The sequence below is a fragment of the Drepanopeziza brunnea genome (assembly GCF_022702325.1).
Source record: "Drepanopeziza brunnea f. sp. 'multigermtubi' strain 214-2 chromosome Unknown ctg15, whole genome shotgun sequence".
NCBI classification, from domain to species: Eukaryota; Fungi; Ascomycota; class Leotiomycetes; order Helotiales; family Drepanopezizaceae; genus Drepanopeziza; species Drepanopeziza brunnea.
Window position 1 is genome coordinate 1,123,065 of NW_027094078.1, and position 26,206 is coordinate 1,149,270.

General features: G+C 50.3%; 8 protein-coding genes across 8 annotated transcripts; 6 read left to right on the forward strand and 2 right to left on the reverse strand.

Annotated features, from left to right (window-relative positions):
- Positions 1-1,352: 1,352 nt before the first annotated feature.
- On the forward strand, positions 1,353-1,902 carry L3040_008224 (uncharacterized protein; the record flags this gene model as incomplete). The annotated part of the gene is made up of 2 exons (XM_066153940.1): positions 1,353-1,668; positions 1,724-1,902. 2 exons carry the CDS (start codon positions 1,353-1,355, stop codon positions 1,900-1,902), a joined length of 495 nt encoding a protein of 164 aa, XP_066010488.1.
- A 1,980-nt stretch (positions 1,903-3,882) lies between these two features.
- On the forward strand, positions 3,883-5,661 carry L3040_008225 (uncharacterized protein; the record flags this gene model as incomplete). The annotated part of the gene is made up of 7 exons (XM_066153941.1): positions 3,883-3,898; positions 4,072-4,163; positions 4,218-4,466; positions 4,539-4,616; positions 4,758-5,464; positions 5,512-5,538; positions 5,604-5,661. 7 exons carry the CDS (start codon positions 3,883-3,885, stop codon positions 5,659-5,661), a joined length of 1,227 nt encoding a protein of 408 aa, XP_066010489.1.
- A 1,051-nt stretch (positions 5,662-6,712) lies between these two features.
- On the forward strand, positions 6,713-9,681 carry L3040_008226 (uncharacterized protein; the record flags this gene model as incomplete). Its single annotated transcript, XM_007295469.2, has 2 exons — positions 6,713-9,589; positions 9,640-9,681. The coding sequence occupies 2 exons, from the start codon at positions 6,713-6,715 to the stop codon at positions 9,679-9,681; spliced, it is 2,919 nt and encodes a 972-aa protein (XP_007295531.2).
- Positions 9,682-10,117: 436 nt separating this feature from the next.
- L3040_008227 (uncharacterized protein) lies at positions 10,118-10,639 on the forward strand (the record flags this gene model as incomplete). Its single annotated transcript, XM_007295468.1, has 1 exon — positions 10,118-10,639. The coding sequence occupies one exon, from the start codon at positions 10,118-10,120 to the stop codon at positions 10,637-10,639; it is 522 nt and encodes a 173-aa protein (XP_007295530.1).
- A 1,342-nt stretch (positions 10,640-11,981) lies between these two features.
- Positions 11,982-13,969, reverse strand: L3040_008228 (uncharacterized protein; the record flags this gene model as incomplete). Its single annotated transcript, XM_007295467.1, has 4 exons — positions 11,982-12,565; positions 12,685-13,019; positions 13,080-13,567; positions 13,724-13,969. 4 exons carry the CDS (start codon positions 13,967-13,969, stop codon positions 11,982-11,984), a joined length of 1,653 nt encoding a protein of 550 aa, XP_007295529.1.
- A 3,135-nt stretch (positions 13,970-17,104) lies between these two features.
- L3040_008229 (uncharacterized protein) lies at positions 17,105-17,876 on the reverse strand (the record flags this gene model as incomplete). Its single annotated transcript, XM_066153942.1, has 2 exons — positions 17,105-17,325; positions 17,387-17,876. 2 exons carry the CDS (start codon positions 17,874-17,876, stop codon positions 17,105-17,107), a joined length of 711 nt encoding a protein of 236 aa, XP_066010490.1.
- A 959-nt stretch (positions 17,877-18,835) lies between these two features.
- On the forward strand, positions 18,836-19,576 carry L3040_008230 (uncharacterized protein; the record flags this gene model as incomplete). Its single annotated transcript, XM_066153943.1, has 3 exons — positions 18,836-18,929; positions 19,204-19,238; positions 19,295-19,576. The coding sequence occupies 3 exons, from the start codon at positions 18,836-18,838 to the stop codon at positions 19,574-19,576; spliced, it is 411 nt and encodes a 136-aa protein (XP_066010491.1).
- Positions 19,577-20,225: 649 nt separating this feature from the next.
- On the forward strand, positions 20,226-23,680 carry L3040_008231 (uncharacterized protein; the record flags this gene model as incomplete). Its single annotated transcript, XM_007295465.2, has 2 exons — positions 20,226-20,669; positions 20,720-23,680. 2 exons carry the CDS (start codon positions 20,226-20,228, stop codon positions 23,678-23,680), a joined length of 3,405 nt encoding a protein of 1,134 aa, XP_007295527.2.
- Positions 23,681-26,206: the final 2,526 nt, after the last annotated feature.

The window sequence follows — 26,206 nt, forward strand, 5'->3', positions numbered from 1 at the left end:
GCCTGCCTACAGCTGCTGCGGGCCGGATGATCGGAGGCGTTTTTGGCGTTGGCTGCGGAGGCGGCGTTCGGGGGATTGCGGTTGGGTTGGAGGTTGGGTGTGGGGGTTTGGAGATGGGGAAGATGGAGAGGATGGGGAGGAGGAGGAGGATGGGGTACGCGATAGTGTCTTGTGGGCGGAGCGGTAGGCTGAGGCTAGGATTATGAGGGGGCAGTAGATTAGGTGGTAGTTTAGAGAGGTGCTGGACATGGTTTTGGATGGGTGGATTGATGGTGGGTGTTGTGTGGTGTGTGGTGTTGGATTTTGGGTCCTTTTTCGCGGAGGGGGTTGGTGTTGCTGCTGTGTTTGCTGGTGTGTTGGTGTGGCTGCTCTTTGAAATGTGGTCGGGATATGTTGGTAGATGTTTGTAAGTGGTAAGGTGAGGTGGTGGGTGTGATAGGAGATGGATGGACAAGAGCCTGGGTATGGTAATTGAGGTCTCGCTTGTTTCGCTTGGCTGTTTGTTTGTTTGTTTCTCTAATGAAATCGATGGATAGGTTAAGCTTGGAAAAGCCGATGCGCTGGATGGAAAGAGATTGGAGACTGGAGATCGGAGATTTGGGAATAGGAATATACAACACCTTGAAGGAATCCCTTCAAATATAATTCTTTCTCGCTGTATGGAGATACTAAATCAAGCCAAGACAACAGACGGACAAGAGCGGTAAGTAAAACTAAATACGAAGTAGGCTGAGCAAGAGCAAGAGAAAAAGCAGAAAGCAAAAGTAAAAAGCAAAGTAAAAAGTACAAAGCAAAAGAATGCCGGTATCCTTGCATCTCTCGCTTATTTCTGTTTACCCTCCACGCTGGAAAATTCTGGGCGTAGCGGCTGCTGACGAAGCGATCTCGACTTTGCATTTTGCTTGCGTACACTTCCTGATTCCTGCGTTCTAGAATCGGAGATTCTGTAGACGAGAAACGAGAGTTTGAGCGGGATGGCTGAGTATGGAATAACGGGCTTGGTGTTGGGAAAGTCGGGTTTTTCTTAGCGGCGGGATGACTAGGCGGGCTTGGCGACGGTGCTCGGCATGTTTCTATTACTCCGTATTGTAGCGTCTTGAGGAGCAGCTCTACGGGAAAAAAAGAAGAAGGAGAGAAGTAATCTGACGGACTGGAGTTCTTGAGCCCAAAGTTTTAAAGTCCGTAGTCAGGTAAGTTCGTCTTCACCGGTGTGGCTATTTTTAGATGGGACATCCAGTTTTCCTTGTTGTCTCTAAGCGAACTTTGATAATCGAGCGATCCGCAACTGATATATCGATAAAGAAGGATCGGCTTACTCAATCGAGTCTTGGATTTATACACAGTGAACCGCGATGCGAGAGCACAGCTCAGAAGACAATCTGGCCTGGGACAAGAGCGACGAGGCATCGGAAATATCCCAGAAACGCCTTCGAAGGACGGGCACCAGCGAACTTGCAGCGTCCCTTGCGGCGCAGAAGTTCGGGAGGAAAGCAAGATTCGAGCCCCCTTTGCTCATCAGCGGATACAACATCTTGTACCGGATCCAGGTTGAGGGACTGACTCCAGATGTGTATGTTCGGCTTCCGTGCCCCGATTGGGCTCAGTTGTCATGCGAGAAGACTCTACGAGAAGGAAACACACCGAGATCCTCGTACTGGCAACATCCTCGTTAACGACTCTGACGACATAGCCGCAGTGATAGACTGAGAACTTGCCTAGGCAGGACCTACGCAGTTCATCCTTGATTGTCCTTGGTGGCTAGTCATTGAAGTTCCAGAGATGTGGAAACCGGACATCGACGACTGGACCCAGGTCTACGACCTGTGGTTGCAGATCTGGCTGTCGGCGCTAGAGACCGCCGAAAAGAAAAGAACGAAATTGGCTCTGAAACTGTGCCTTTAGTCTTGTCCACGTGCATGCGTAAGAGCTGGGAAACGGACGGGCCGCTTCTGGCTCGATATGCTGCGAGGCACAGCTAGGCGTTTGATATGATCTTTTGGAAATACTTGCACGAGAATGTTTTCGGACACCGAGAGGCAGATGTTGCTCAGGACTCATCGGAGCTCTGAAAGACGAGGTTTCACTTTTTGAGTGCGGAGTAAAGAGCGGTCATGGAGGCTTTTGTAGAATGGAAAATGGAGGATAAGAAGACGAGGATATTAGATAATTGATTAGGATGCGGAGGAGGCGAAACAGCGATTTATCTGAGATTTTGTTTGATTGATTAAGTGACTATTTTTGAATTTGTAGACTCGTAGAGAAGTACGTTGTAGTTGTGTCATAGTGGCTGCATGCCTGCATAGCAGATCCATAGTGGGTCTATCGCTTCTTCGGGAATCTGCTTGGTGGTGGTGGTGGGAGTGCTACAGGAAGGAATCCCGGACGTGAGACGCGGTGTTGCTCGATGCAAAATAAGGACTAGCAGGCTTTTGAGCTCGTTGTCGTTTCCTCTCCCTCATGTTTCAAGTTTATAGAGAGATACCACCTTGTGTTCGACACTCGAAGACCGCGATTGTTGATTGTTCGATTGCCCAGTAACCGAGGGCTGAAGTACCATAATTGGCTCGAAATCGCTGCAGTGGCAGGACTTCTGAAAATTCTCGCAGGAATAGGAGTTGCAATAGGAGCACTTAAAATTGCCGGATTAACTGTTGAAGCGTCTATGATAGACGACGTGGCTTTCATGGCTGTACAAAAGGTTGCAACCAGAGGCGTTGCTGCTGATGCTATCGCAAGGAAGACATTTTCAGCCGTCACAGCTGACACCTTCATCTGGTCCATGGAAAGTTCTGGCTGGTGCCATTGGTATGGCCGGTGGATTTGGAGTGGCGGGTGGCTTTTTAGCAGCATATTTGCCCGTAAACACAATCAGGGCAAGAACAAGATCAAGGAGATGCAAGCTGTATGTACTAGCGATCACCATGGAGGCAAAAGTCGTAACAGATCTTGTTACCGATTTCGTTATTTCTTTTTAGTGTTCAGACTGTGAATCCAAACCCAGTGATGTCCTCCAGGCCCAAGAAGTCCAGACGCCAGATCGAAAGCCGCTAAGACAGCCGTGTTGTATTAGGAGGATGACAAGGACGAGTATGAAACCACTTCTGCAAGTTCAAGATGCAAGAGGAATCCGAAATTATCAAGCGTGAAGTCGGCTAAGCATACCAGGTTAAAGAATACCAAGTCGACTCGTTCGAGGCTGCTTCTGCTTCGCTTCCACGGGTGCCAAAGACAACACATGCTTCCTCAACAGAGACGGCAGTTTCTGGACCAAAGAGGCTGCTAATGGCCCTGTCGTTTGTTTTCGCGCCCTCCCTAGATTCAAAGTTATCCAGACAGGAGCATCATCGGCGTCGAGCATATCTCTCTGGGTCAATCAAACACGGTAATCACGCTTCCTACGATCGTAGCTTCGTTGTACAAGACGATATTGCAAACGGCTTAGAGCCGGACAGCAAAGACCGGCCAATAGCCACTCTAAGCCTTAGACTTTGACCTCGTTATGAAAGTCAGCCGAGGAAACCGGGGCCGTACGAAGCTCAGCATTGTGTTGCAACCAGACTCTCCCTTTCTATTATTTATTAAGAATTTATTATGACTTCCATGAGATGATTACCGTAAGCTATTCGTCAAGATTTTGCTATTCCTCCACGGCCTAAGCTCTGACGGCTGCACTCAATCAGCGCTGTTCATTTTCTCACCCTGCTAGCTTCTCACGTGACCTGACATTTATCTGGTATCCACAGATCGCCCGGTACTACCGGTACGTGTACGTAACAACATACTACGGAGCAAACTCCCAGTCGCGCGCGCGCAGGTTAAATTACCCTGTCCTCTATCAACCGCGTTTGACGCAAGAACCAGCCACGGCTTCCAGGAAGCAAGATGTCGTACAGAGTTGGTGAGTTGATACCCTCACGTCCGACTGACTTCCTTCTGCTATGCTGGATTCCACCACCTGTTATGATGGCACGTGATTATCATACGCGTCGTAAAACGACTCCTGAGTATTGTGATCTTGGAATACTCTAAATTCTAAAGAATGGAATGTCCACGACTAATTGTTTCCACCAGAAACGGCTTCGACCGGTCGCGCCGGCTGTACCTCTACTGAGTGTAAGGCTGCTAACATCAAGATTGACAAGGATGAGCTCCGTCTGGGCGTGGCAAGTTGGACGCTAAAATCTGATATAGGACGAGCGCTGATCTAGTTGCTATAGTGGGTGTCATTTAAAGATCATGAATCGTGGAAGTGGCGTCACTGGGGATGCGTGACTGGCAAAGTTCTCGAGGGAATACGCACCTTTCTTGCCGATCCAGATGCACCTGGAACATACCGATGGGACGCGCTTGACGGCTACGACAGCGAGGGTGTCGAGAAGAACAGCCTGGAAAAGCATCCCGATCTCCAAGAAAAAGTCCGAAGATGCATCACCCAGGGTTTCATTGATGCAGAGGACTTCAATGGAGTAAGTCATTTATTTGCTAATGGTCGTCGCCCGGAGCCTCAGCACTCTTCAACTAACAACTATGGAATGTAGGACCCTGAGATGAACGTCCTGGGTGCCGTTGGGCTTCGCACGAAGGAGGGTAAGAAGAAAATCAAAGATGATCAAAAGGCACGTACCCACGAGTTCGAAGAAATGAGAGCTCAAATAGCCGCTCTGCAAGATGAGGTAGCCATGCTACGCGCCAACGGAGCAACCGTCCCGAAGCGAGAAGCTGCTAGTACGACTGCGAGAGCTGACCTCAATGAACAGTTGGCTGGGGGCTCATCGACTGGCAAGAAGCGGGTCAAGGATGAAGCCGATGAAGATGAGGCCACTCCAGCGAAGAAAAAGCGAGCAACAAAGAAGAACTTGAAGGCGGACCCGGAAGACGATGAAGATGAGGCCACTCCAGCGAAGAAAAAGCGAGCAACAAAGAAGAACTTGAAGGCGGACCCGGAAGACGATGAAGATGTGAAGCCGGCGAAGGTAGCATCGAAGCCTCGAGCCAAGAAGGGAGTCAAGAAGGAAGAGGACAGCGATGAGGCTGCTGAGGTCAAGCCACCGCCAGCAAAGAAACCCCGGGCTAAGAAGGGTGCGAAGAAGGGAGAGGATACAGAAATCTCCGGAGCCGTTGATCAACGGATCAAGGACGAAGAGGATGCCGACGCTCCTGCTGTCGTATCCGCCCCCAAGAAAGGCGCGTCTTCAAAGAAGGCTGTGAAGGCCGAGCCAGCCGACCAGAACGCCGGTATCGATCCTGTTGTGAAATCTGCAAAAGTCAAGCCAGCGTCAAAAAAGAGTGGAAATAAGGCGGTCAAGAATGAGCCTATGGAAGAACCAGCTTTGGCTCACGAATCAAAGCCTGGTATGACTGAAGGTTCTTCTATGAAGACTCACATCCCGGAGCAAGGTGAAGCCGAAGCTACCGAGGAGGATCTCTCTGCAGTCGCCATCGCTAGGAATGGTGAAAGATCTGGGTAATGGATACACCAATCTTCTGAGAGCGCCTGCTGACGAGTTCTAGTGATGCCGCCGATAAGGTCAAAGATCCGTAAGACAACCTGCAATGTCAGATTTGAATACAGGAAATGCTAACGGGATAATCTCAAATCTCAGATCTTCCACTTCCAAAGGCCGACGTACCCGTAGCCGCACGACCTCTAAAAAGACCTAGATGTTCAGATCCTTCCAAAGCAGTACCTCGTACGACTTTGCAGAATGCTGCCGGTGCCTTTTCGTGAAGAGGTAATCAGCAGAGCACGGAATTTGGCGTCCTATTTTACCTTTACCATACCTGTGTGGACAATAACCGAATCCCAAATTGGGTCACATGGTCTTACTTGCTCTTTTAACTTGTACGATGATTTTGGCTGGTGGATGAAGAGTGCTTTCTGGGTGGAGATCAACAGCGTGGCGTTGCTACACAACGGGCCAGTAAGTCTAGCAGCTGTGTAGAGATGGTTGATGATACTATGCAAGTTGCGAAACCTATACAGCTCGTGGCTGGTCGATGCAAAGACCATTTATTTAGCTAGTGCCGTACAAGTACATCCTTTTCTGCAAAACACATCTTCTCCCGAATCGATTGCCCCATGTTCTCACGTACGCCTAGCCCAGTATGTCCCTCCCAATTCCAATACATGAGAAGTGAGCTCAGTAACATCTATACTCCTACTTTCACTCAAATTTGTCTACGGGTCCTAACACTCAAGGCCCGTCATGCAGGGACTCGCTTACTAACGACAATACTGTGTGGTGAGAACCTGTTTGGAGAGTACCTATCAGGAAATGTGATTCGCTCTAGACTTCCATTATGTTACGATAAGTCTTTTCTAACATGCAAATGAGCTATGCATTAATTATCTGGCTCTAAACTAGTGGCAATGAGTCGACTTAGAAGCCACGATGGAGCTTGAATACCTTTCTGTGATAGATGCATCATGCACCACAGCTCCTCTAGGTGGCTCCAATTGAGATTCTGGGGACGAGGACTAGTCAGTTCAGAGTATCTGAAATTGTATCCATTGAAGAAGAAAAGAAAGAGAAAGAAAAAAGAGAAAGAAAAAAAGATGAGATAAAACTTGCAGCACGTGATCAATATGACGTGTCTGGTTGCCGCAGCGCACCGTACTCGCGACTATCAACCGGACTATCAACCGCCAAAGCTCCAGATAGCAAGTTCGAGGCCGTCAGCGAGGTGTTCAGCCTCGATTCATCCTGAAAATATGCGGCTTCCACTTAATCTACTGAGCTTGACGCTATCAATCCTGCCTGGCACGTTCGCTGTGTTCGCTGACGAAGCGTACGTCGTTGATTACCACTACGAATTAATCGGTCTCCCCCAAGCTCACAACACGTTCTTCCATCGCCCGAGAATAGACGAGAAAGCGACACTTTTATACACTTTGAGCGATCTGGGAGTTCTTGGAGCGGTACATCCTGGGACGGGGAAGGTGGTATGGAGGCAGGTCGTGGGCGGAGACAATGGACTCTTGAGGCCGGTGGAGGGCGAGAATCTCGTGGTTTCTGCAACAGGGCAGAGAGTTGATGCCTGGGATGCGATGAGTGGCAGAGAAAGCTGGGGAAATATCTTTCCTGGAACAGTAAAGGACTTGGAGGTTATGGAATCCGCTGCCCGCGATAACAAGCCCAAGGACATCCTGGCTCTATTTGAGGAGGACGGCAAAGGACTGCTACGGAAATTGAAGGGGCGGAATGGGGATGTGGCATGGGAGTATCAAGACCATAGCGATGGCATCCCGCTGCAAGTGAGCACGGATGTGCTGAATGTCTTTGTGATTTCTCTCCATGGATCGGTAGGGGCATACAATCTGAAGGTTACGACGTTGGATCCAGTAACTGGGAAAAAGATCACCGACTACATCCTTAATACCAAGGGAGATGTTCACACCGCTGAGGATGTCCTTATTGTTGGCGCAAATTCTGCCTTGCCGATAATTGCTTGGACCGATAAGGCGTTCAAGAACCTCAAGGTCAATGTATTGGGCAAAGCATCCAGTCTTCAGAGTCTCCCGTTGAAGGAGTCTGACGGAGAGATTATCAAGGTCTCCATTCATGCTCCAAATCTGGTTCAGTCACTCCCGCATTTCCTGGTGCATAGCCATTCTGCAACCTCCAACCGAGCCGACGTCTATCACATTGACCTCAAGACCTGGGCCATCAAAAAGGAGTACGAGCTGCCAAAGCTTCGTGGGAAAGGGGCAATCTCTGTCAGTTCGCAGGAAGGAAATGTCTACTTCACACGAGTTACGGAAGATGAAGTGATCATTGTATCGTCGGTTTCTCATGGAATTCTTGGAAGCTGGCCGATGAAAGCCTCTTCAGACTCCAGAACTTACGTCCATGGTGCCTCAGAAGTCGTTCAGCGCACCCCGGACACTTACTCGGTCCGTTGCGCAGTGCTATCGAGTAACGAAGACTGGGTCCTTATCCGCAATGGAGTAATCGACTGGAGCAGACCTGAAGGTCTTTCGGGTGGTGTCGCCGCTCAATGGGCTGAGATCCCACAGTCCGAGAGTTTGGCAAAGACGTTGGAAGCAGAAGCTCATAGCAATCCACTGTCTGCATACATCCATCGCGTCAAGCGCCATGTGAACGACCTACAATATCTACCAGACTACCTGCAAAAACTACCAACCCGGCTACTCAGCAGTATTTTTTCTGGTGACGCAGCTGCTCCTAAATCTGGGGTCTTGACTCGGGACAGTTTTGGCTTCAACAAGCTTATTCTCGTTGCCACTAGACGTGGTCGTGTGTATGGTATTGATGCCGGGAACCAAGGAGCTATAGCATGGAACTCGAAAGCGTTTGACATTCCCACAGGCAGTAAGTGGGATGTAAAGGGTATCTGGGTCGAGCAAACACGAGGTTACGTTACCATCCGGGGTGCTGATGGTGAGTATGTCGTTTTGGAGACAACCTCTGGCAAGAATATAGAAGCAATGATGCCTGGATCTTGGCCTCCAGTGCAGAGTACTGCCGTGGTTGATAGCCCCTCTGGCCCTTGGCTGCTACCAATCGGTGTGGATGGTAACCCAGGCGATATTCCAATTGCCTGGGTACCCACTGCGAACCTTGTGGTGCAAGGAAACAACGGTGAGGTCAAGGGCCTCAGATTTGAAGAAAATGGAAGTAACGGAGTTCCCGTCGTGGCGTGGACATTCCAGCCTGGATCTGGACAAAAGGTTGTCAAGGTCGTTTCGAGACCTGCTCATGACCCGGTAGCCTCTATCGGACGAGTCCTTGGCGACCGAACTGTTCTATACAAGTACCTGAACCCAAACATTGTTCTTGTCACTGCCGTTTCAGACGAGTCTTCTACAGCCTCATTCTACTTGCTAGATTCTGTTTCTGGCGATGTCCTTTACTCAGCAAGCCACGAGGGGGTCGATACCAAGCAGCCGATCGCATCTGCTCTCACCGAGAACTGGTTCGCCTACTCCCTCTGGAGCGATCTCGCCTCATCTACTACGGAACTCCCCGCCTCGAAGGGGTATCAGATTGTTGTTTCGGACCTCTACGAGTCCGCGGTTGCAAACGACCGTGGGCCAATGGGCGCCGAGGGCAATTCCTCGAGCTTGGAACCTTCCGGAATCCCCAACGCAGAGCCAGCACTGCCTCACGTCATCACTCAATCTTTCCTCATTCCGGAAGCGATCAGTCACATGGCAGTCACTCAAACTGGCCAGGGAATCACCACTCGCCAGCTTCTATGCACTGTTGCTGGTTCGAATGCTATAGTCGGCATCCCGCGAGCCGTCCTCGACCCGCGCAGACCGGTTGGTCGGGATCCTACTCCCTTGGAAGCAGAAGAGGGTCTATTCAGATACACCCCCGTCATTGATTTCGATCCTAAGATCGTGCTCAGCCATCAGCGGGAGGTCATTGGGGTCAAGGATGTGATTACATCTCCAGCAATCCTGGAGAGTACTAGCTTAGTCTTTGCGTATGGTATCGATGTTTTCGGTACGAGAGTGGCACCCAGTATGGCGTTTGATATCCTGGGGAGAGGCTTCAATAAGCTGAGCCTGGTGGGCACGGTTCTTGCTTTGTGGGTAGGCGTTTTCGTGGTGGCGCCCATGGTAAGTCTGTCCATGCCTGGTTCTGTCCGACAATGCTAATCGTGTACCAGGTACGGAAGAAGCAGATCAATGGCAGATGGATGACTGCATAATTTTGTATCTTGTAGAATATATCATGGGAATACCCCTTCGTCAGACCTTCTATTCTTACTATTCGGGGTGTTTTCTAGTGCAAAGACGCAATCAAGATAAATGATATTAAGATACTGATAAAAATTACAGTGATCATGAAGCATCTCGCCTCGCAAATGTCGCAGCAAAAGAACAGCATTTTCGCGATACTTGCCTTCTCGCCTGCCGCAGCCCATGGCGACTTCCTCGACCACCATGTGTCCGCTCCTGCTTCTGCAGAAATTGAGGGATCGTACGTGCTTGCGCGGCCAGGTTACTAAAATTCGACGTCTTTCCTGCAAGCTTCTTCTCAACTCATATCAATCACATCATCCATCGTATCAATATTCCTCTCACCAAATCCTCAATCGCCAACCGCTCGCTGTATCGAATACATATCCGCGACCCGGAATCACCATGTCCTCTTCGATGCAAGCGTCGACACCAGCGGCTGTCAACCCCGCTGACCCTCGTCTTGGGGGAGGCCCCAACGATTATGAGATGGCGGAGAGGCGGCAAGATAGGGCGGAGGATGAGGGAAACAACGACGGCTCGGCGGGGGGTGGTGGCGCTGGGCAGGGCGATGGTACCGCGGACGACGGTCCTGCGAACGACCCAGCCCCCCAACCACTCATGCAATACATGGATTGGAGCGCCCAGGATCCCCTCTGGTTCCGAGTCTACCGAGTTCTCTTCTGGCCTCACATCAAAATCTATTTCTACCTGAAACCCCACCTTGCCCGACTGACGGAGTCCGTCTCGGCCTGCGGGGATTTTGCCATCGGCTTGTTTTGTTTCATCACGTGGGCTTTCCTCGCCAGTGCGTCGTTCCTCTTCGCGAGCTGGACGCCTCCAGATCGAGAGGATGAGCCATCATCATTATCCGAATCGGCGAGCGCGTTCTCGTCTGCGACTGCGGCGTCTTCGACCAGCCTTTGAAGGAAGCGAGGCATGTGTGGAGACCCTGACCCAGACAACAGGGGGCGGAGGGATAATCGTGTTGTGTGTGTCTTTCACTTTTGTGAGCGACCGGGTGGTTAACTAGCTATGTCGTCGGTCTTGCTACGTTACATTACCTTACCTTACATTACATTCGTTGGCACTCGCTTACTGCTGAGCCTGAGCCTGAGTCCGAGTCCGAGTCCGAGTCGGAGTCTTCTTCTAGCTATCGTGTGCTGCGAGAAAGGAATCAATGAGTGGCGCATGGCTGAAGAAGGTTTCATCAGAAAACGGGCGGACAAAGATCTTGGGTGGTACGAGCCCTATTTTCTTTTTTTTTTCTTTTTTTTCCCCAAAGGCAGGGCAGGGCAAGGAAAAAAGGGTGGATGGATGAATGAATGCCACTCCTTAGCAAATCAGCGCGAGAGAGAAGAAAAAAGAAAAAAAAAAGTTTGGCAGAGGAACGGGATGGATAGAGCGAGCGAGCGAGCGAGCGAGCTACATACATAGTGGAAAGAAAAGCGTGTCCTTATCTTTTTTGGCGGGAAAAGAAAAAAGAAGAAGAAAAAAAGGAAGAAGAAAATTAAAAAAAAAAAAAAAAAAAAAAAATAACGTGCCTCGTGATTCTCTTCTCTTGGCTTGTTTTGTTGTTGATTGATTTTAGCATCTTCTGAGTGTGGCCTTCTCCCCCACTCTCCCTTTTTTAAAAAAAATTTAGATACCTATTCTTTTTTTTTTTTATATATTATCTACTTAGTATCTACCGTATCTACTGTATCTATGAAAGAATGAATGAATGAATGAATGACTTGCTAGTATATATCATGCCCTGCCCTTCTCACCCCCCTCACCCCCCCCTCCTCTCAACCCCTTCTCACCCCCTTCTCACCCCCTTCTCACCCTCCTCTCAGCCCCCCTCACCCTCCTCTCAACCCCCCTCCCCTCCCCGCCAACCCCCCCACAGGCCAAAATAAAAATAAAAGTGTTCAGAGTCGATACGATACGATATTTTCTTCTTCGCCTCTCATGTGCGCTGTCTGATCTGAGAGGAGAGGAAGGAGAGGAGCGTGTGTGAGGTGTGAGGTGTGAAGCGTAGCGTAGCGTAGCGAAGTGAGGAATTTATTTATTTGCATTGGGTTGGGTTGATTTTTTGGCTGGGTTGAGGATACTGCTTACTACTTACTTACTACTTACTACCTGCAGTAGCTGTAGTAGTTATAGTAGCTGTAGTAGCTGTAGTACTCGTGGTGCGCCAGTCGGGGAATACCCGATCTTATATACATGCTGCATTGCTCAAGCCAGCCAACGCATGGCGAAACCACGCATCTGCCGAGCCTCCATTCTACTCGTCGTCCTGCTCGTGGACGACGGCCTCGGTCCACTTGCGGGCGGAAACCTTGCGCCGGAACAGGATGTCGATCTCGCGGTACGAGCGGCCCTTCATCTCGGGCAGGAAGAAGTAGGCCGTGACCAGGCAGAGGAAGCCCGTGGCGCCCCACACGTAGCCGCACTTGCCGCCGAGGTTGCCGCCGGTCGGGTTCAGCATGTAGCTGGCCAGGAAGATGCAGGGGATCTCGACGATGTAGTAGGCCGCCCGCCCGACGCCCGTGGTGAGGGGCCGGAGCCGGATGGCGGACGTCTCGCCGATGATGACCCACGAGGCGGGCGCCGGGCCGAGGGTGAAGAGCACGGAGACGATGAGGCCGAGGGAGGCTTGCGCGAGGGACGCGGCGTCGCGGTTCCCGCCGACCGAGGCCGCGACGCCGAGCGCGATCAGGAGGATGGTGTTGCCGGCGGAGCCCCAGAGGTAGATGCTGCGCCGGCCGAAGTAGGTGGTCAGGATCCAGGAGAGCATCACGAAGATCATCTGCAGGGCGGAGGTGATCAGGCCGAGGGCGAAAGCGGTGTTGGTCGAGACGCCGGCCTCTGTATGCGAATGAGCACTTTTTTTTCTTTTCGTTGTGCCACATGTATTATCGAGGGACACGAGTAGCGATACTTGTACGTTCAGGGAAGATAGGGGGTGGGGGGGGAGGGGCACTTACGCTCAAAGAAGTAGACGGCCTGGTTGGCAATCAGGTTCCCGGTCAGGTTCTGTGCGGCGTAGACGCCGCAGACGATGGCCGTTCGGTAGAGGTCGACGCCCTTGAAGAGCTCCAGGTAGCCGGGTGTCTTTTCGGACAGCTCCATCTGGATGACTCGCCTCATCATTGCTACCGTCTCGCTGGCCTTTGTCGTGGAGCGTCTGCCGAGACGTTCGACTGCGTGCGCGGCGTCTTCGAGGCGGCCTTTCCGCACGAGCCACCAGGGAGATTCCGGCGCGAAGAAGATGAGGATGGCGAGTGGGGTGGGGAATATCCACTGGAGCGCAATGGGGATCCTGTGTTGACTTCGTTAGCGAGGTAGGTACTCACAGTCGCGCAACCGAGGTCCGGTATACCTGTATGCGTCGTCGTGGTCGATCCCGTTGTAGCGGTAAGTGACTCCTCCGACGATGATACTGCCTATGGCCCAGAACATCTGAAGCATCTGCGTAGCAGGTGCTCTGAGCTTGATGGGTACGACCTCCGAGCAGTACGCGGGTGCGTTGGCAATGAAGATACCCCACGGAATGCCCTCGAGGATCTGAGCTGCGAACATGACGGGGAGCGACTTGGCAAAGTAGAAGACGAAGATGAAAGCGTTCAGGAGCATGAGGCCGGTCAGGGTGGAGTAGCGGTAGCCGATGCGGCTGGTGAGCGGACCAGCTACGAACACCCCGATCAGCGCGCCCAGCTGCCCCGAAACCTGCAGGGCCTGCTGCCACTTCGTCTCGATGACCCAGTCGAGCATTCCGTCGGAGTTCAAGTGTTGGATGCCGTATTCTTTCCTAAACCGTGGAAGAGCCACGAAATTGCCCATGAGAAACACGTCGTAGGACTCCATGATCTTGGAAGGTATTAGCTAGAGACGCCCATGGCATTGCGTTGCGGCGCGTTTGGCAAGTGATGAGAAAGAGGTTCGCCGTCGCTGTCGCTTAGCGAAGTGAAGCGAAGCGAAGCATGCCATAAACAAATGTCATGAGAGGAGGGTCGGGCAACCTACGATAGTGAAGGACATGACGAATGCCCAGAAGGAAGCCATCGGATATTCCCGAACGGCCTCGAGCACTCCCATATTGTGCTCCGCATTCTCCGCCTCGACGGCCTCCGCCTTGTAGTCGGCGATGCGTGCCTTCTCGTCCAGATCGTCGGCGTGCTCGACCTGGGAGATGGCCATCTCGACCTCTGGGCCACCGACATACGACTCGTTCTTGGAATCGACCACAGGTTTTGGCGGACTGGAGCTCATGCTGGCGGTGTTGTGATTCCTGGCTGGACAGCGTAGGGGAGCAGGAGGAGGAGGCTTATAGCTGATAGCTTATAGCTTATGGCTTATGGCTTAAGTAAGGCTTGAGGCTTGAGGCTTGAGGCTTGAGGCTTGAGGCTTGAGGCTTGAGGCTTGAACAAGCGGATGAGATGGGGGATCGACAGTCAAGAGGACGGGCCCGACCTTATATGAGATTCGATGTTTACACGTAGGGCAGCCTGGCTCTGCTTGTCCCACCTTCCATTGGAGAATCTGACCTGCGGCTGCTGCTGCATAGGGTCAGTCAAGTCGGGTCAGTCGGTCGTGATTGGTGCGCGAGAGCTTGTTAGCTCTCTTTCAGGATGCAGGTCATTCCGCGTCTTTGTCCCCATAAGGAGTGTAAGCAGGGGGTAGAGTCGCATGGGATGGGATGGGATGGGATGGCATGGGGGGAATGGGGGGAATGGGGGGAATGGGGTAATGCGGGGTAGAGCAGCTCGGGGTCGGGGTTGGGGTCGGGGTCGGGGTCGGTCATTTCTGTATACAGCTAGCGGGCTCTTTGGCCCCGAGCCGCGCATCGCTTGATTGTTTTGCTGCCCTTGAAAATATAAACAGTAAACAACGAGCAGGAAAGATCGACAAATCAACCCGTGGATTGTATATCTCTTTCCTTACCTTTTTCAACTCTGTTATACACAGGAATACGTCGTACACAGTGGACCACGAGACGAGGCGATCGGAGCTGGCTTCTTCCAGGCCTTGGTAAGCCTTCCAAGCCTCTACCCGCCGGAAGCTTGTCTTCTTGTACGTCCCAGGAAGGACGAACACGAGACCATCGCCACTCCTAATTTCCATACGTCAATTGGTGCGCTTGCCGTGGCCCTTCGGCCCTACTGCGTCCTCGAGGAATGCCATCAGCTTCTAGCTTCGAAGCTTCCCCAGGTTCGTAAATGTGGTGGAATCTGATAGACGGGACCCCTCTGGTTGCAAGTTGCGACCATTGACAGGCTGCCCAGCCCGTCAGATTGGTAACGTATATGTACCTCCCAAGGACACATACTCATTCGAACGGGAGCTAGCGGAAAACGTGTCAACAATGAAGGTAGCAAGTATTTACAGCCACTGCTCTCTCCTAGGGAGTAAACGTTGCATCACAAACCGAATTCCTGGCAAGCTATAGAGGCACATCAGTGATACTGTAGACAGCAGCTGGTAGAGTTTGAAACTCCGGTCCCTTAACGCAATCCGGAAGGAGCTGTTTTGGCCCCTTTACCCATTGTGGCACTTCAGTTTGTGCTGAGGCTAGGCCCGCAAGAGCCGACAAGCCCAAGGTGATTGAAATTGACATGGTGGAAAAGTTTCAGGATATTGAACTGACCTGTCGAATCGCTGGACCCCGATCATTATCCGGTGCCTGGAACAAAACTTGCAAAGGTGTGCAATCTGCCGGGGAAAAGCGAAGGGTGGAGTTTAGGTCGACTTCCTCTTCGAGAAAAGCGACTCTACAAGGCGATATAGAGTTTGGATATGCCATCGAGACTCAAAAGGGGGGGGAATGCGGGGGATCTGCAAGGGCTAAGGGTCTTGCGGAGATTGTCTACGGGAAGTTGACACGACGGGAACATCAAATTTATTTTGTTCGGCGAGAGCCGATCAGGATCATCGACACATCGTATACTAGCATACAGAAGATATGTCCTCAAATTCAGAGGTCGCCACTCCAAAACAAGCAATGCAAGTTATGTAAAGTGCTAAAGAAAACACGCACAGAATGAATCTGAAGTTACAGTCTGGCCGCTTCAATCACGGACTGAACGTCGCGCTTGCCATACAGGATTCGAGAATAAAGTCTCGAAGCCTGATGGGATGTGAGAAAGGGTTTCTGGCTTCGAGCACGTCATCAGAAGGGCTCCGTGTTTTGGCTCCGGCTAGACCGGATCGCTGCGCTCCTTGAGATGGACATGCCGTGAAAATACGTAAGAAATAAAACGCGGGGAGTGTGGGGGAACTTGTGCCCTCGGTTTTGCCCGAATGCTCCTTTCGTGGACCAGACCAGAACACCAGTGCCTGAATCGTGATCCAGAGAAGAGTGCTCACATGGTCGCTTATGAGATGTTGTCCAGTGCGCCAGTATCGATCACGGAGATGCTTACGAGTACGCGGTGTACCGGCACGAACGGCTGTCCGAGGTCTCTTGGTCGGCTCTGCCTTCTAAGCTTTAGCCATCAGAAACACAGGATGAGACTTTTCGTTGGGTGAGTGAAAACTGTAGAGTGCTTACCATACTCCGTACACGGCTCGGCTGGAGTACTGATTACTTTTTATTCGGAAAGAGCCGTCAGAAGTTCAACCTTGGCGCGGCGGACCTTGCTGCAGCTCAGCGATTTGAGACTCAATCTACTACTGTACACAACTGCTACGACGTAACTATTACTATCCCCCCATGAATAATTGTCGGACCCAGTTCAGCTCTATAAATCGTACAGCGGTGATTTCTAAATGGCTTCAAGCCCTGTCAACTCCATTGCACAGACTCAATACTGGCTCGAAGATACTCTTCAGGGCTGAATAAATCCTTATACGACGTAAGTTGATCGGTTTAAGACCTGGTAAGGTCCCTTGCAAAATTATACTTTCGACATGTATTCATGGAGGAGAGTGCTGTAGAACTCGTTACTTTTCGACCTTCGTTCTTTCTCGAATTTTTTTAAACCTTGTCGATATCACCGATATTACCAACCTTGTTGACATCACCGACCTTACCATCCTGATTCCTCACCGAGCTCCTAAGCTGAGCGTACAAGAGGTCTAAAGAGAGATCCCGAACGAAGAGGAGGAAAAAGAAGAGGGGAAAAGGAGAGAGAAGAGAAAAGAAGGAAAAGAAAAGGGAGAAGAGGGAGAAGAGGGAGAGAAGGGGGGGAGGAAGGAAGCAAAGAAGGCAGAAAAGGAGCAGAAAAGGCAAAACAGGCCGAGGAGGCAGCAAAGGAAGCAAGAAGAGGGAGGAAGGGATGCAAGAGGAAGAGGGGGAGGTGTTTTCAACACTCTATAATGTATATATCGGTAATTCCAGCGCCTTGAACAAAATTATATCCAGTCCTCGGCTCATGGTAGCACAGTGATAGACCAAGAAAAGTCCGCCTACTCGAAGCGAGTCCATCCCTTCAAGAAGATTGTGAAGTCCGGGAAAGCGATCCCATGGCCTTTCGTCTGTTTCCGCAGAGTATGCTGCTCGAAACTCATACTCTCTAAGGTCGCTCTGAGTCTATGATACCGGCACTGACTTCGGACTATCTCTAGATAAACTTCGTCCTTGTCTCCATTCCCATCGTCCTCCTGATCATCGGGTCCATGAATGACTGCTGAGCTTTGAGATTAGGCATATATTCCCTATAGGCTCCTCACTCGCCTGCTAGCCATTACTGAATATCTGCGTATCCGAAGAATCTGGGGCCTTTGCATCCTCCGCGTAGTCTGGGTTGTCTTTAATATAGCGTAACATCAGGTCAACTGTCTCGACCCGATTTGTCCCGGGTGTGATCTGCTTCATCCTCGGTGTATGCTTGGCCAGTGGATTTGGCTCGCCATTAGGAAAGAGAGGGCTGATAACGATCGTCAGGTCTTCATTAGACGCAACGCATAGTAGCGACATCCATGAACAGTCGCCTTTGACAGTCTCCGCCAGCCAGGTCCAGAGGTCTAAGGCGAAGTGTCTTGCGCCTTTTAGCAACATGCAGAACCCATCATGTGCATCGTTAAAATCGGTCCTAGGAAGCCCCGATTCTGGTAGTGCCGCTCGGGAGATACAGCGCACTAACAGGAAGTCGTCGATAAGTCCGTCGGCGAAGTAGTTGGTGTCGTGGTCTTTACTCACAAATATATATGTTCCATCTTTCTTGTACGGACGGCTCATGTCGGCACAGGGCCACAATGTCCAATGTTCCAAAGCAATACCTCTGGATGCCTGGTTTCTCAAAAAAAGGGGAACAGGACGCCTTGGTAGGGCAACAATCCGAAGCTCTGCGGGTTTAGACGGTGGCTTCGAGTCCGGTACTTTCGGTCTGCGATCTTTGGAGACTTTGTGAGCTGGTGCGTGACTGATTGCATATTCGTTGCAGCCCTAAGTCCATATCCTCCTTTGGACCCCAAGGAGGTGAAGGTTGTCGCTGGGGATACTTTTTGACCGAGGCTGGCTCTTGAACAGGTAGAAGATCTGTATATTATCAGTATATTTTTCAATAAAGGGATTGTAAAGAGGTTTGGGACATGCCTCCTTGCCATGCCTAAATTTGGTAGGTGAGTGCTACAAGACGACCTAGGTACTGTACCTACTTCATGCGTCGTCCAAACCCCGCGTTTGCACGTGCTCATTTGTTTACTCATGTTACTTATTGCAAGGGCAAGCTCAGGGGAACTGCTACTGAGCTCAAGTATGCCGAAGTTATCGATCGATCGAGTGTTCAATTTGTTATTTAGATACACAACCGAATAGACGTCGCAAGGACTTCTAAGATACAAGAATTGTCATAACAAGCGCTTACAGGCTGCTAACAATTAGCTCCAATATTAAGAGAATATATCATGTCCTACGAAGATCCATCAGAAACATACGAGCGCGAGATTTGAGTATGAGATACTAGTGGGGTAGCGAGGGTTATGAATTGAAAGAACCAAACAAGTGATGCTAGGCGTACTTTCGATGTACCGAGGCGCTTCTGGTGACCTTGAGCTGTGAGACTTCTCGCTGATCTATCATCTTGGTAACTGCTACTGCTGCTCCACGTTATTCTGCCGGTAAGGAAAGCTTCAACCAAGCCTTCAGTCGATGGTTTCGCGGTGAAGCTGATAGCTACACGTTCGGTGTATGCGAAAATGCTGACGCCGATCATGGCATTGCAGTTGTATTACTTCACACTCGCAACTCCCAAGACCAGCGTCTACAATAGCGACGAGTGTAGTGTTGTAGGTATGTAAGCGATCTTCCTTCCCTCGAGTGGCTCTTCTCTTCTCGGCAGCTCAACACATAACGAATACCAGTCATCAAGACACTGCTTTTCTTCATCCCAGTTAAGACCGCTCTTTTCATATCTAGACGAGACTCCGTCACCATCGAAAATGATATGGCCAATATTGAGAAGCCATACCAGCTCAGCCGAAGATTCTTGGACGCTAGCCCAAATTCTGGGATGTGACCAAACACATTGCTAATCTTGATACGGTGACTTCTTCCGATGGTCTAGGAATGTTAAGGGCTATACCATCCTCTCGTCCTCTCGTCTGAACAAAGCCTTACCTCCGGCCTAAACTCTGCGACTGCGTGACTCGGCCTAGATCACCGACCAGGAGTCTGAGAATCTCGAGGCCTTTGTCAGGATTCTAAGGGCAGATTCGTTCACATTACTCGGAGCGATAAAAGCCAAGAAGCAGTATGTCACGAGCATTGCAGCACTCGGGGTGGCCCAGTCCACCATCTCTTCGTTGACTGCCATCCAAGACAACTACCCGGACTCGTTGATCAAGGCGACTTCAGATTGGTACAAGGCCAAAGGAGAGCAGGACAAAGCCGACTGTGATGATCTGTTAGCCGAGGCGAATGCGCTTTACAGTACCTGATCCTGAAGATATCCATGATTGGAAATGGCTCTGGGTCGGCTTGGGATCTCGGCTTGAATGAGGGAATGGGTACCGGTATGTGTGTCTGGTTGCACTTAAGCAGTACGAATTGGTTGGCAGCGAGGCTTGTTCAAAGGGGTTCACTTGGTGATTTATGTATCCACCTGAAAAGTTCACTTCTTGATATCGGCATTGCTTATAGATGAGGAAATTTGCAATGCATCGAAAATTCCTGTCTTTCCGCGTCCATCAAACTTTTACTTGTTGCAGTAGAAGTGTCTGGGGTAGAGTGCGGAGTAGATTGATGGCTGGGCACTGACTGATGCCGTTTCAATAATAGCGAAAGAACCTCAGAACTCGGTTCCTGTCATTGATCGTTGGGTAGAAAAAAAACTCTGAGAGTCTCGAATAAACAATGGCATTTTGAACAGATCTGTGTAAAGATAGCAATCGGTACCGTACTTGAATAAATGAACTTGGTCGATATCAATTAAGGTACCGTATCTGTATTGCCGTGGCTGGCTAGCGCTCGTGCGGGCATCCAGGGCAGGATTACCGTATCGACAAGCAGCCGAGAGTTGAACGTCGAATCTCCAACATTAACATCACAACCAGACTTCTGCCTATGCTCACAGCAGAATCATGAACAATGTTCAACCTCAGCAGCCTTGTGCAGAAGGCTCAATCCCTCATTGACCCAACCCAAGCCCTTAATATCTCTGCATCCGACCGGAACCCAGCGAAATCCACCCTCTTCCGCCATCAGTTCCGCTTGCCCGATTCCCAGACACCACTGCAAGAGATCACCGCAGAGCTCACCATTTCTCCACCGGCGACCTATTCTCCGAATGCTACACAAGGGGAGAAGGACAGGGACAGGGACCGAGGCTATCACTATGCAGGAAAGCTGCACTTGAGCGAGAGTTACCTTTGTTTTTCAACGCAACCCACCAGCTTCCTGCAGACCGCCAGCACTAGCACATCCTCGGGCTTTACGGGCCAGACACATGGGGCTGGGCCCGGAGGGAATGGTTTTACCCTTCCATTATGTGCCATCCGGCGTGTAGAGCGGCTGCATAGCCAAAGCTTCCAAGTACTTGTCTCAGCCCTGCATCTGCCCGCAGAAACTGACAATGTGTCCAGTTTGCTCTAGCCATCACAACATGGAATGGCGTGGGCAGCTCCAGCGCGACCGAAGGACCGAAACCCCCCGTCAATCAGCAGAGGATCACTATACAGCTTGCGGGTACCCGGCAGGCTTGCGAGAGGTTCTGCGACGGGCTGAAGAGGGGCCTAAAGAATGGCGTGGCAGATGTGGGAAAGCTGAAGAGCGTAGTCTCACAATGCTACTCAGAGCATCTCCTCTCGGGCGAAAAGAAGACTGCGGATCTTCCAGACGCCGGACTTGGCATGATATTTCGATACCCAGGCGACGCGAGGAAGCTGCGCGATAGGAGCAAGATGAGGTTATGGGGGGAATACCTTCGAGAAAACGGACGGAATGTTACCCTCATACGACAGCCTACTTTCCACAAGCTCATCCGAGTGGGATTGCCGAATCGTCTGCGTGGAGAAATATGGGAACAGACATCAGGGGCCCTGTTCCTGCGTCTAGAGGAACCTACACTATTTGTGGACACATTGGCAAAGAACGAAGGACGAGAATCTCTTGCGATTGACGAAATCGAGAAGGATCTAAATCGAAGTCTGCCGGAATACCCTGGTTTTCAAAGCGAAGAGGGAATTGTGCGTCTTAGGAGGGTCCTCACAGCATACAGTTGGATTGACGAGGAAGTTGGGTACTGCCAAGCTATGAACATTGTTGTAGCTGCCCTCCTCATTTACATGTCTGAAACCCAGGCATTTTTCTTGCTTCGCACCCTTTGCGACCGCTTGCTACCCGGTTATTACTCAACGACGATGTATGGCACTCTATTGGATCAGCGGGTTTTTGAATCTCTGGTAGAAAAGACCATGCCCATCCTCTGGGACCATCTTGTCAAGTCGGACGTACAGCTTTCTGTCGTGTCTCTTCCTTGGTTTCTTTCCTTGTACATCAATTCCATGCCGCTTGTGTTCGCATTCCGCGTTCTCGACGTTTTCTTTTTGGAGGGTCCAAAGGTGCTTTTCCAGGTCGGACTCGCTATCTTGCGAATCAACGGGGAAGAACTTTTAGATGCCACGGATGACGGTGCCTTCATTTCGGTCTTGAAGAGTTACTTCTCGAAATTGGACGAGTCCGCGCATCCAAAGTCAGAAAACGCCAAATTACGAGCTGTAACCCGCTTTCAAGAGCTGATGGTCGTTGCTTTCAAAGAGTTCTCGGGGATTACCCAAAATAGCATCTCGGAACAACGTATGAAGCACAAGAACGCTGTGTTAAACAATATTGAGAGCTTTGCGAAACGAACCTCGATACGCAATCTGGGACCAGATAGTAAACGACTCAGCGTTGAAGATCTGGGAGCCTTGTATGATAGATTTTATGGGATATTGTATGAGCGGCAACAACGAAGCCAGATGATTCAGGACGAACTCGACAGGCGAGAGAAGGCTAGCAAAGCTAGAGCTCCGGAAGTCGTGACCGGATTGGCCGAGACCCAAAGCATTGAAAAGGGACGAGTGGGCATGGGACCCAGTCCTACTCTGATGGATTATGATGGCTTCCGAGAATTTCTTGCTGGTATCGCGAAATGGGCCGTCACGGATTCTCCTTCGCCCCCGGAAAATGATCCTGCATCTGGCCAAGAGAAGCATTCATACTTTGGTCACAGCGCCCGCCGGCGGGATATTTCTCTTTCGCCGTGGGGTGTTGGAAACCCGGAACCAGCTGACCACGAGTTCATGAGACGCTTATTCCAACGATGGGATGTTGGCATGAACTCGGCGTTGACGCTGCAGGATGTTGTGACTGGTATTGCGCACATCAAGGGCAAAGGAGACATCATGGGTAGCATTACATACTTCTTCGAGCTCTACGATGATGATGGAGACGGAAAGGTTGACAGGGAAGGAATTCTCCGAATATCTGAAGCATTGTTGTTCCTCTCACGGCGTGGCCTAGCCGGATCTTTGACGCCTTCCAGATCGATGGTTGGTCTCAGCGAATATGAAGCTAGTAGCAACAGCCTTGAAGTCCCGCATGGAACAACACAAGAGCGTTTCTTGAGCAGCGTCAGTGCATTCATCAGACGCTGCTTTGAATATGCTGATCCCGATCATCCCCAAAATATGGAGGACAAGGAAAATGATGACTCAAAGGTAGATGACCCAGACAGCTTCGAGATAGGGGATGACAGCGACGAAGAGGAAGATCTCCTTGACCTTGGCACTGAGAAGGCCCTCAAACCGACCAAGAACTCACCAGGGCCTCCTAGACAACCCACCTCTGCTGCTAACTCATCTCAAGACCAACGTCGCGCCTCCAGAGCCAACGCAGAGGCAGCAAACGCAGCACTCAACCCCTCGAAGCCCTTGCATATAACTTTACCTACCTTCCGCATGGTAGTCTTAGCGGACGAGCTGCTCGAGCAGTTCTTTGAGTCTTCGTTCCCAGCTTCCTTTCGCATCTCAGACAAACACGTCGCTACTGGCTCGGCGTCTTCTTCGTCAAGCCTCACGACATTTTCCAACATTGGTTTCGGCCGATCTGCCACAGCAGGTCAAAGTGCTCTTGGCGGAGTTGGAGGTAACAGCTCAGCTGGCGCTGTACCACCTGGTAAGGGGCTGCGTGGGGTCCTAGACAACATCGTCACAGATGGTATGCGCGTGGCAGCAGAAGTCCGCAGACGCATGGACGAGGCACAAAAGGAAATGGAGAAAAACGCTGTGCATAGACCTCACGAAGAAGACGAGGATGAAGATGAGGGCTACGATGCACGTACTTCCGGCGCCTACAGCGGTGATGCTGAACGCCGCAGCGTTCGCTCCGAAGACCGTGATTTGCTCGAAGGAGCAGATGCCGAAGCAGCGAGTATTCGTGGCCAGGAAGGCGTGAGCGAGGTTAAGAAAGCTTCTTTGAGTCCAGCTGGTGGCGATGCCGGGCGATCAAGGAGTGTAAGCACCGTGAGCACCGCCTCGAAGGTGCTGGAGTTTGAGCAATAAGTGATTTAGGTTCAGTCGTTGAAGTTTTTTTCTTGAATGATAGAGGAGGCGCGAGTGGCATAGGGCGCTGGCGTTTAGGACGGAGGTCAGCGACATGGGATTGAGCTGGGGGAGATACCGAAATGTAAGAGTTCACATACACTGAATTGCATATTTATCTGTAGTTCTTGCGTACTTCTTCATGTTGTGTGCTGCTTTCTTCTTCTTACCAACTCACGTTCTTCCGTTGGCTTGGTGTTTGTTTACTTTCAAAGAGGGGCGCTTGATCTACCCTTGCTTTTGATCGGCAAATCCTTATTCAAAATTCCCGCTCCTACCCATAAATTCGCGCAGGGGACATCCTCCTCGAACATTCGCGGCCTCTCAAATTCATTATAGATTTCGACTTTTGAGCACGGCTTTGGGGTCATCTGTAAGGCTGGGTTAATGTGGGTGTTTTGGGGGTTCTTTAAGGAACTCACGTTTGTAGGACTGCTATATCAGTCGTTAATTAAGCTTTCTTTCATGTTGCTTTCGATCTATCTAGCAGCGGTTAGTATGTTGTAAATCGCGCTATCTAGTTTTACCAAATAGCAAACAGGTTCATTTTCAAGCATTAAGCATCAAGCGTCAAGTGTCAATCGTTATGCTTCGAATAGGAACCCTATAATTACCTACGTGCTTCCAAGGCAGAAAAAAACTAAACGCGATCCTGTATACTGTATACATATATCAAGGTGTTGATTAATATGACCAATCTCACTTCAAGAATAATAGGCTGCCTCATTTCAAGCTCTTTAGTATACTCCATCCTCATGCTCTCAAACTTTCGGGAAGAAAATGAAGCGTTTTCAAGATTACCTTCACTACCCTGCTATCACTCAGCCTACTCATGCCTTTCTATGAAGATGACTCTAGCTTTTCGGTTCAAATTGGAGGGTATTGATAACACGCATCATCCCTCGAGCTTGAGAAATACCTGCACGCCTTGCGTCTTCAAAGATGCGTCTCGGAAGCTTTCCCTCGTTTCTCAAATCTCAAATGCCAGTGCTGACCATACTCGACCCCACAGCTCAGCACGGTACAAGAGGTGTTTTGAGAACTTCTATGACCAACCCACTAGAAGATAAAGCTCGTCAAAAGACAGCTTCCGTATTGCATCTGAAGCTTTAAGTTCGCTCGACAGAGCAGCCAGATTTTCTCTACGTGAGACGCAAATTAAAGTCTGCAGAAATCCTCTTCGGCTCTGCGTTCATATAACAGAGGGATTATTTTCATTCCAGCTCTATTGGGTTAGAGTAGCTGGCACCTTGTATCAGACTTGAACCAGCGGCATGTACGATTCTATAAAAAACCATGTCTTTCCAACCAGACGACCCCTTTATTCTTCGTCAGACTCCAATCGACAGCAATCGTTATCTTGACGCCTGAGCCTCCTTCACGAACTACAAAGAGTCTTCAATCGATCCATGACCCCCACCCTTCTGTAGCAATCATCATACAGCGGCCTACGCTTTCTGGTCTCGGCTCTACCAGACTAGCATACGGTAGGTAGCATCATGGCATGATCGATTTGGAATGTTATCAGAAGAAAGTGAGAGAAGCTATCTGCTTCATATGACGACGCAGAAAATTCTAGACATCTAATAGTTTTCCAGTTTAACAATTGTACAGCCACAGATAGCCCTATAAGATCTATGCCGCACTACCAAATGCAGCTAGACTGTAGATACTGGCATTGGCAGCGTCAATAGCAAGTCCGAATGGCCATGTCAAGGCAATCATGTCACTTTATTGGAACCAGCTTTCCCTTGCGCCAATTTCCAATCCTGGTAGACTATTCCTGGTCCGTAGTTGGTTCACAGTATACTTTCATTCTGTGGTTCAAGCATAAAAACTCAATGGAAAACATATCCATCCTACTCAATTTAGTACCCTTTTCCTTCGCTTTTCTAGTCTTCCCTTGGACTCACCAATGGACTCAGCTGCAGAATTCATTATGATAGATAACGCTTGTTACAAGTCTGCATAGGTTACCTACGCTCCACAGCTGTCGACACCGGTAAATGAATAAACATCATGTGTGCGCCTATTTAACGCGGCCTGAAACGTAGTCTCACACCCCTTTCAAATTGTAAAACAGCTCGGCTATTTCCACTTCGAGTTTCGATCTTGATAAAATAGCAATACTCGACTTCGGTCACTGTGTCGGACCCTCGCCCCAGCCTACAACCTGACGACCCAGGAGGAGGTAGTTTCCTAGCCTCGATGACCAAGGCCAGCCCGCGCCGCAAGCAGAAGATTGTGAGCCCCAAGATCGCCTCAACTCTTGGTGATCGAACTCAACCTGCTGAATGAGCCATGCTTGTCGAGGCTAGGGTCTTCCGAAAATTGCCCCCGGAGCTCAGATGCATGGTGGTAAGGGATTGGTTTCCCGCACGCAACTCTTTCGAAGCTCTATATCCCTCTTGATCTGCTAAAGAATTTGCTGACTGTGTATTCTTCAGGGGAAAGAAGCATCCTTCGAGACTAGGAACCGCTGATATT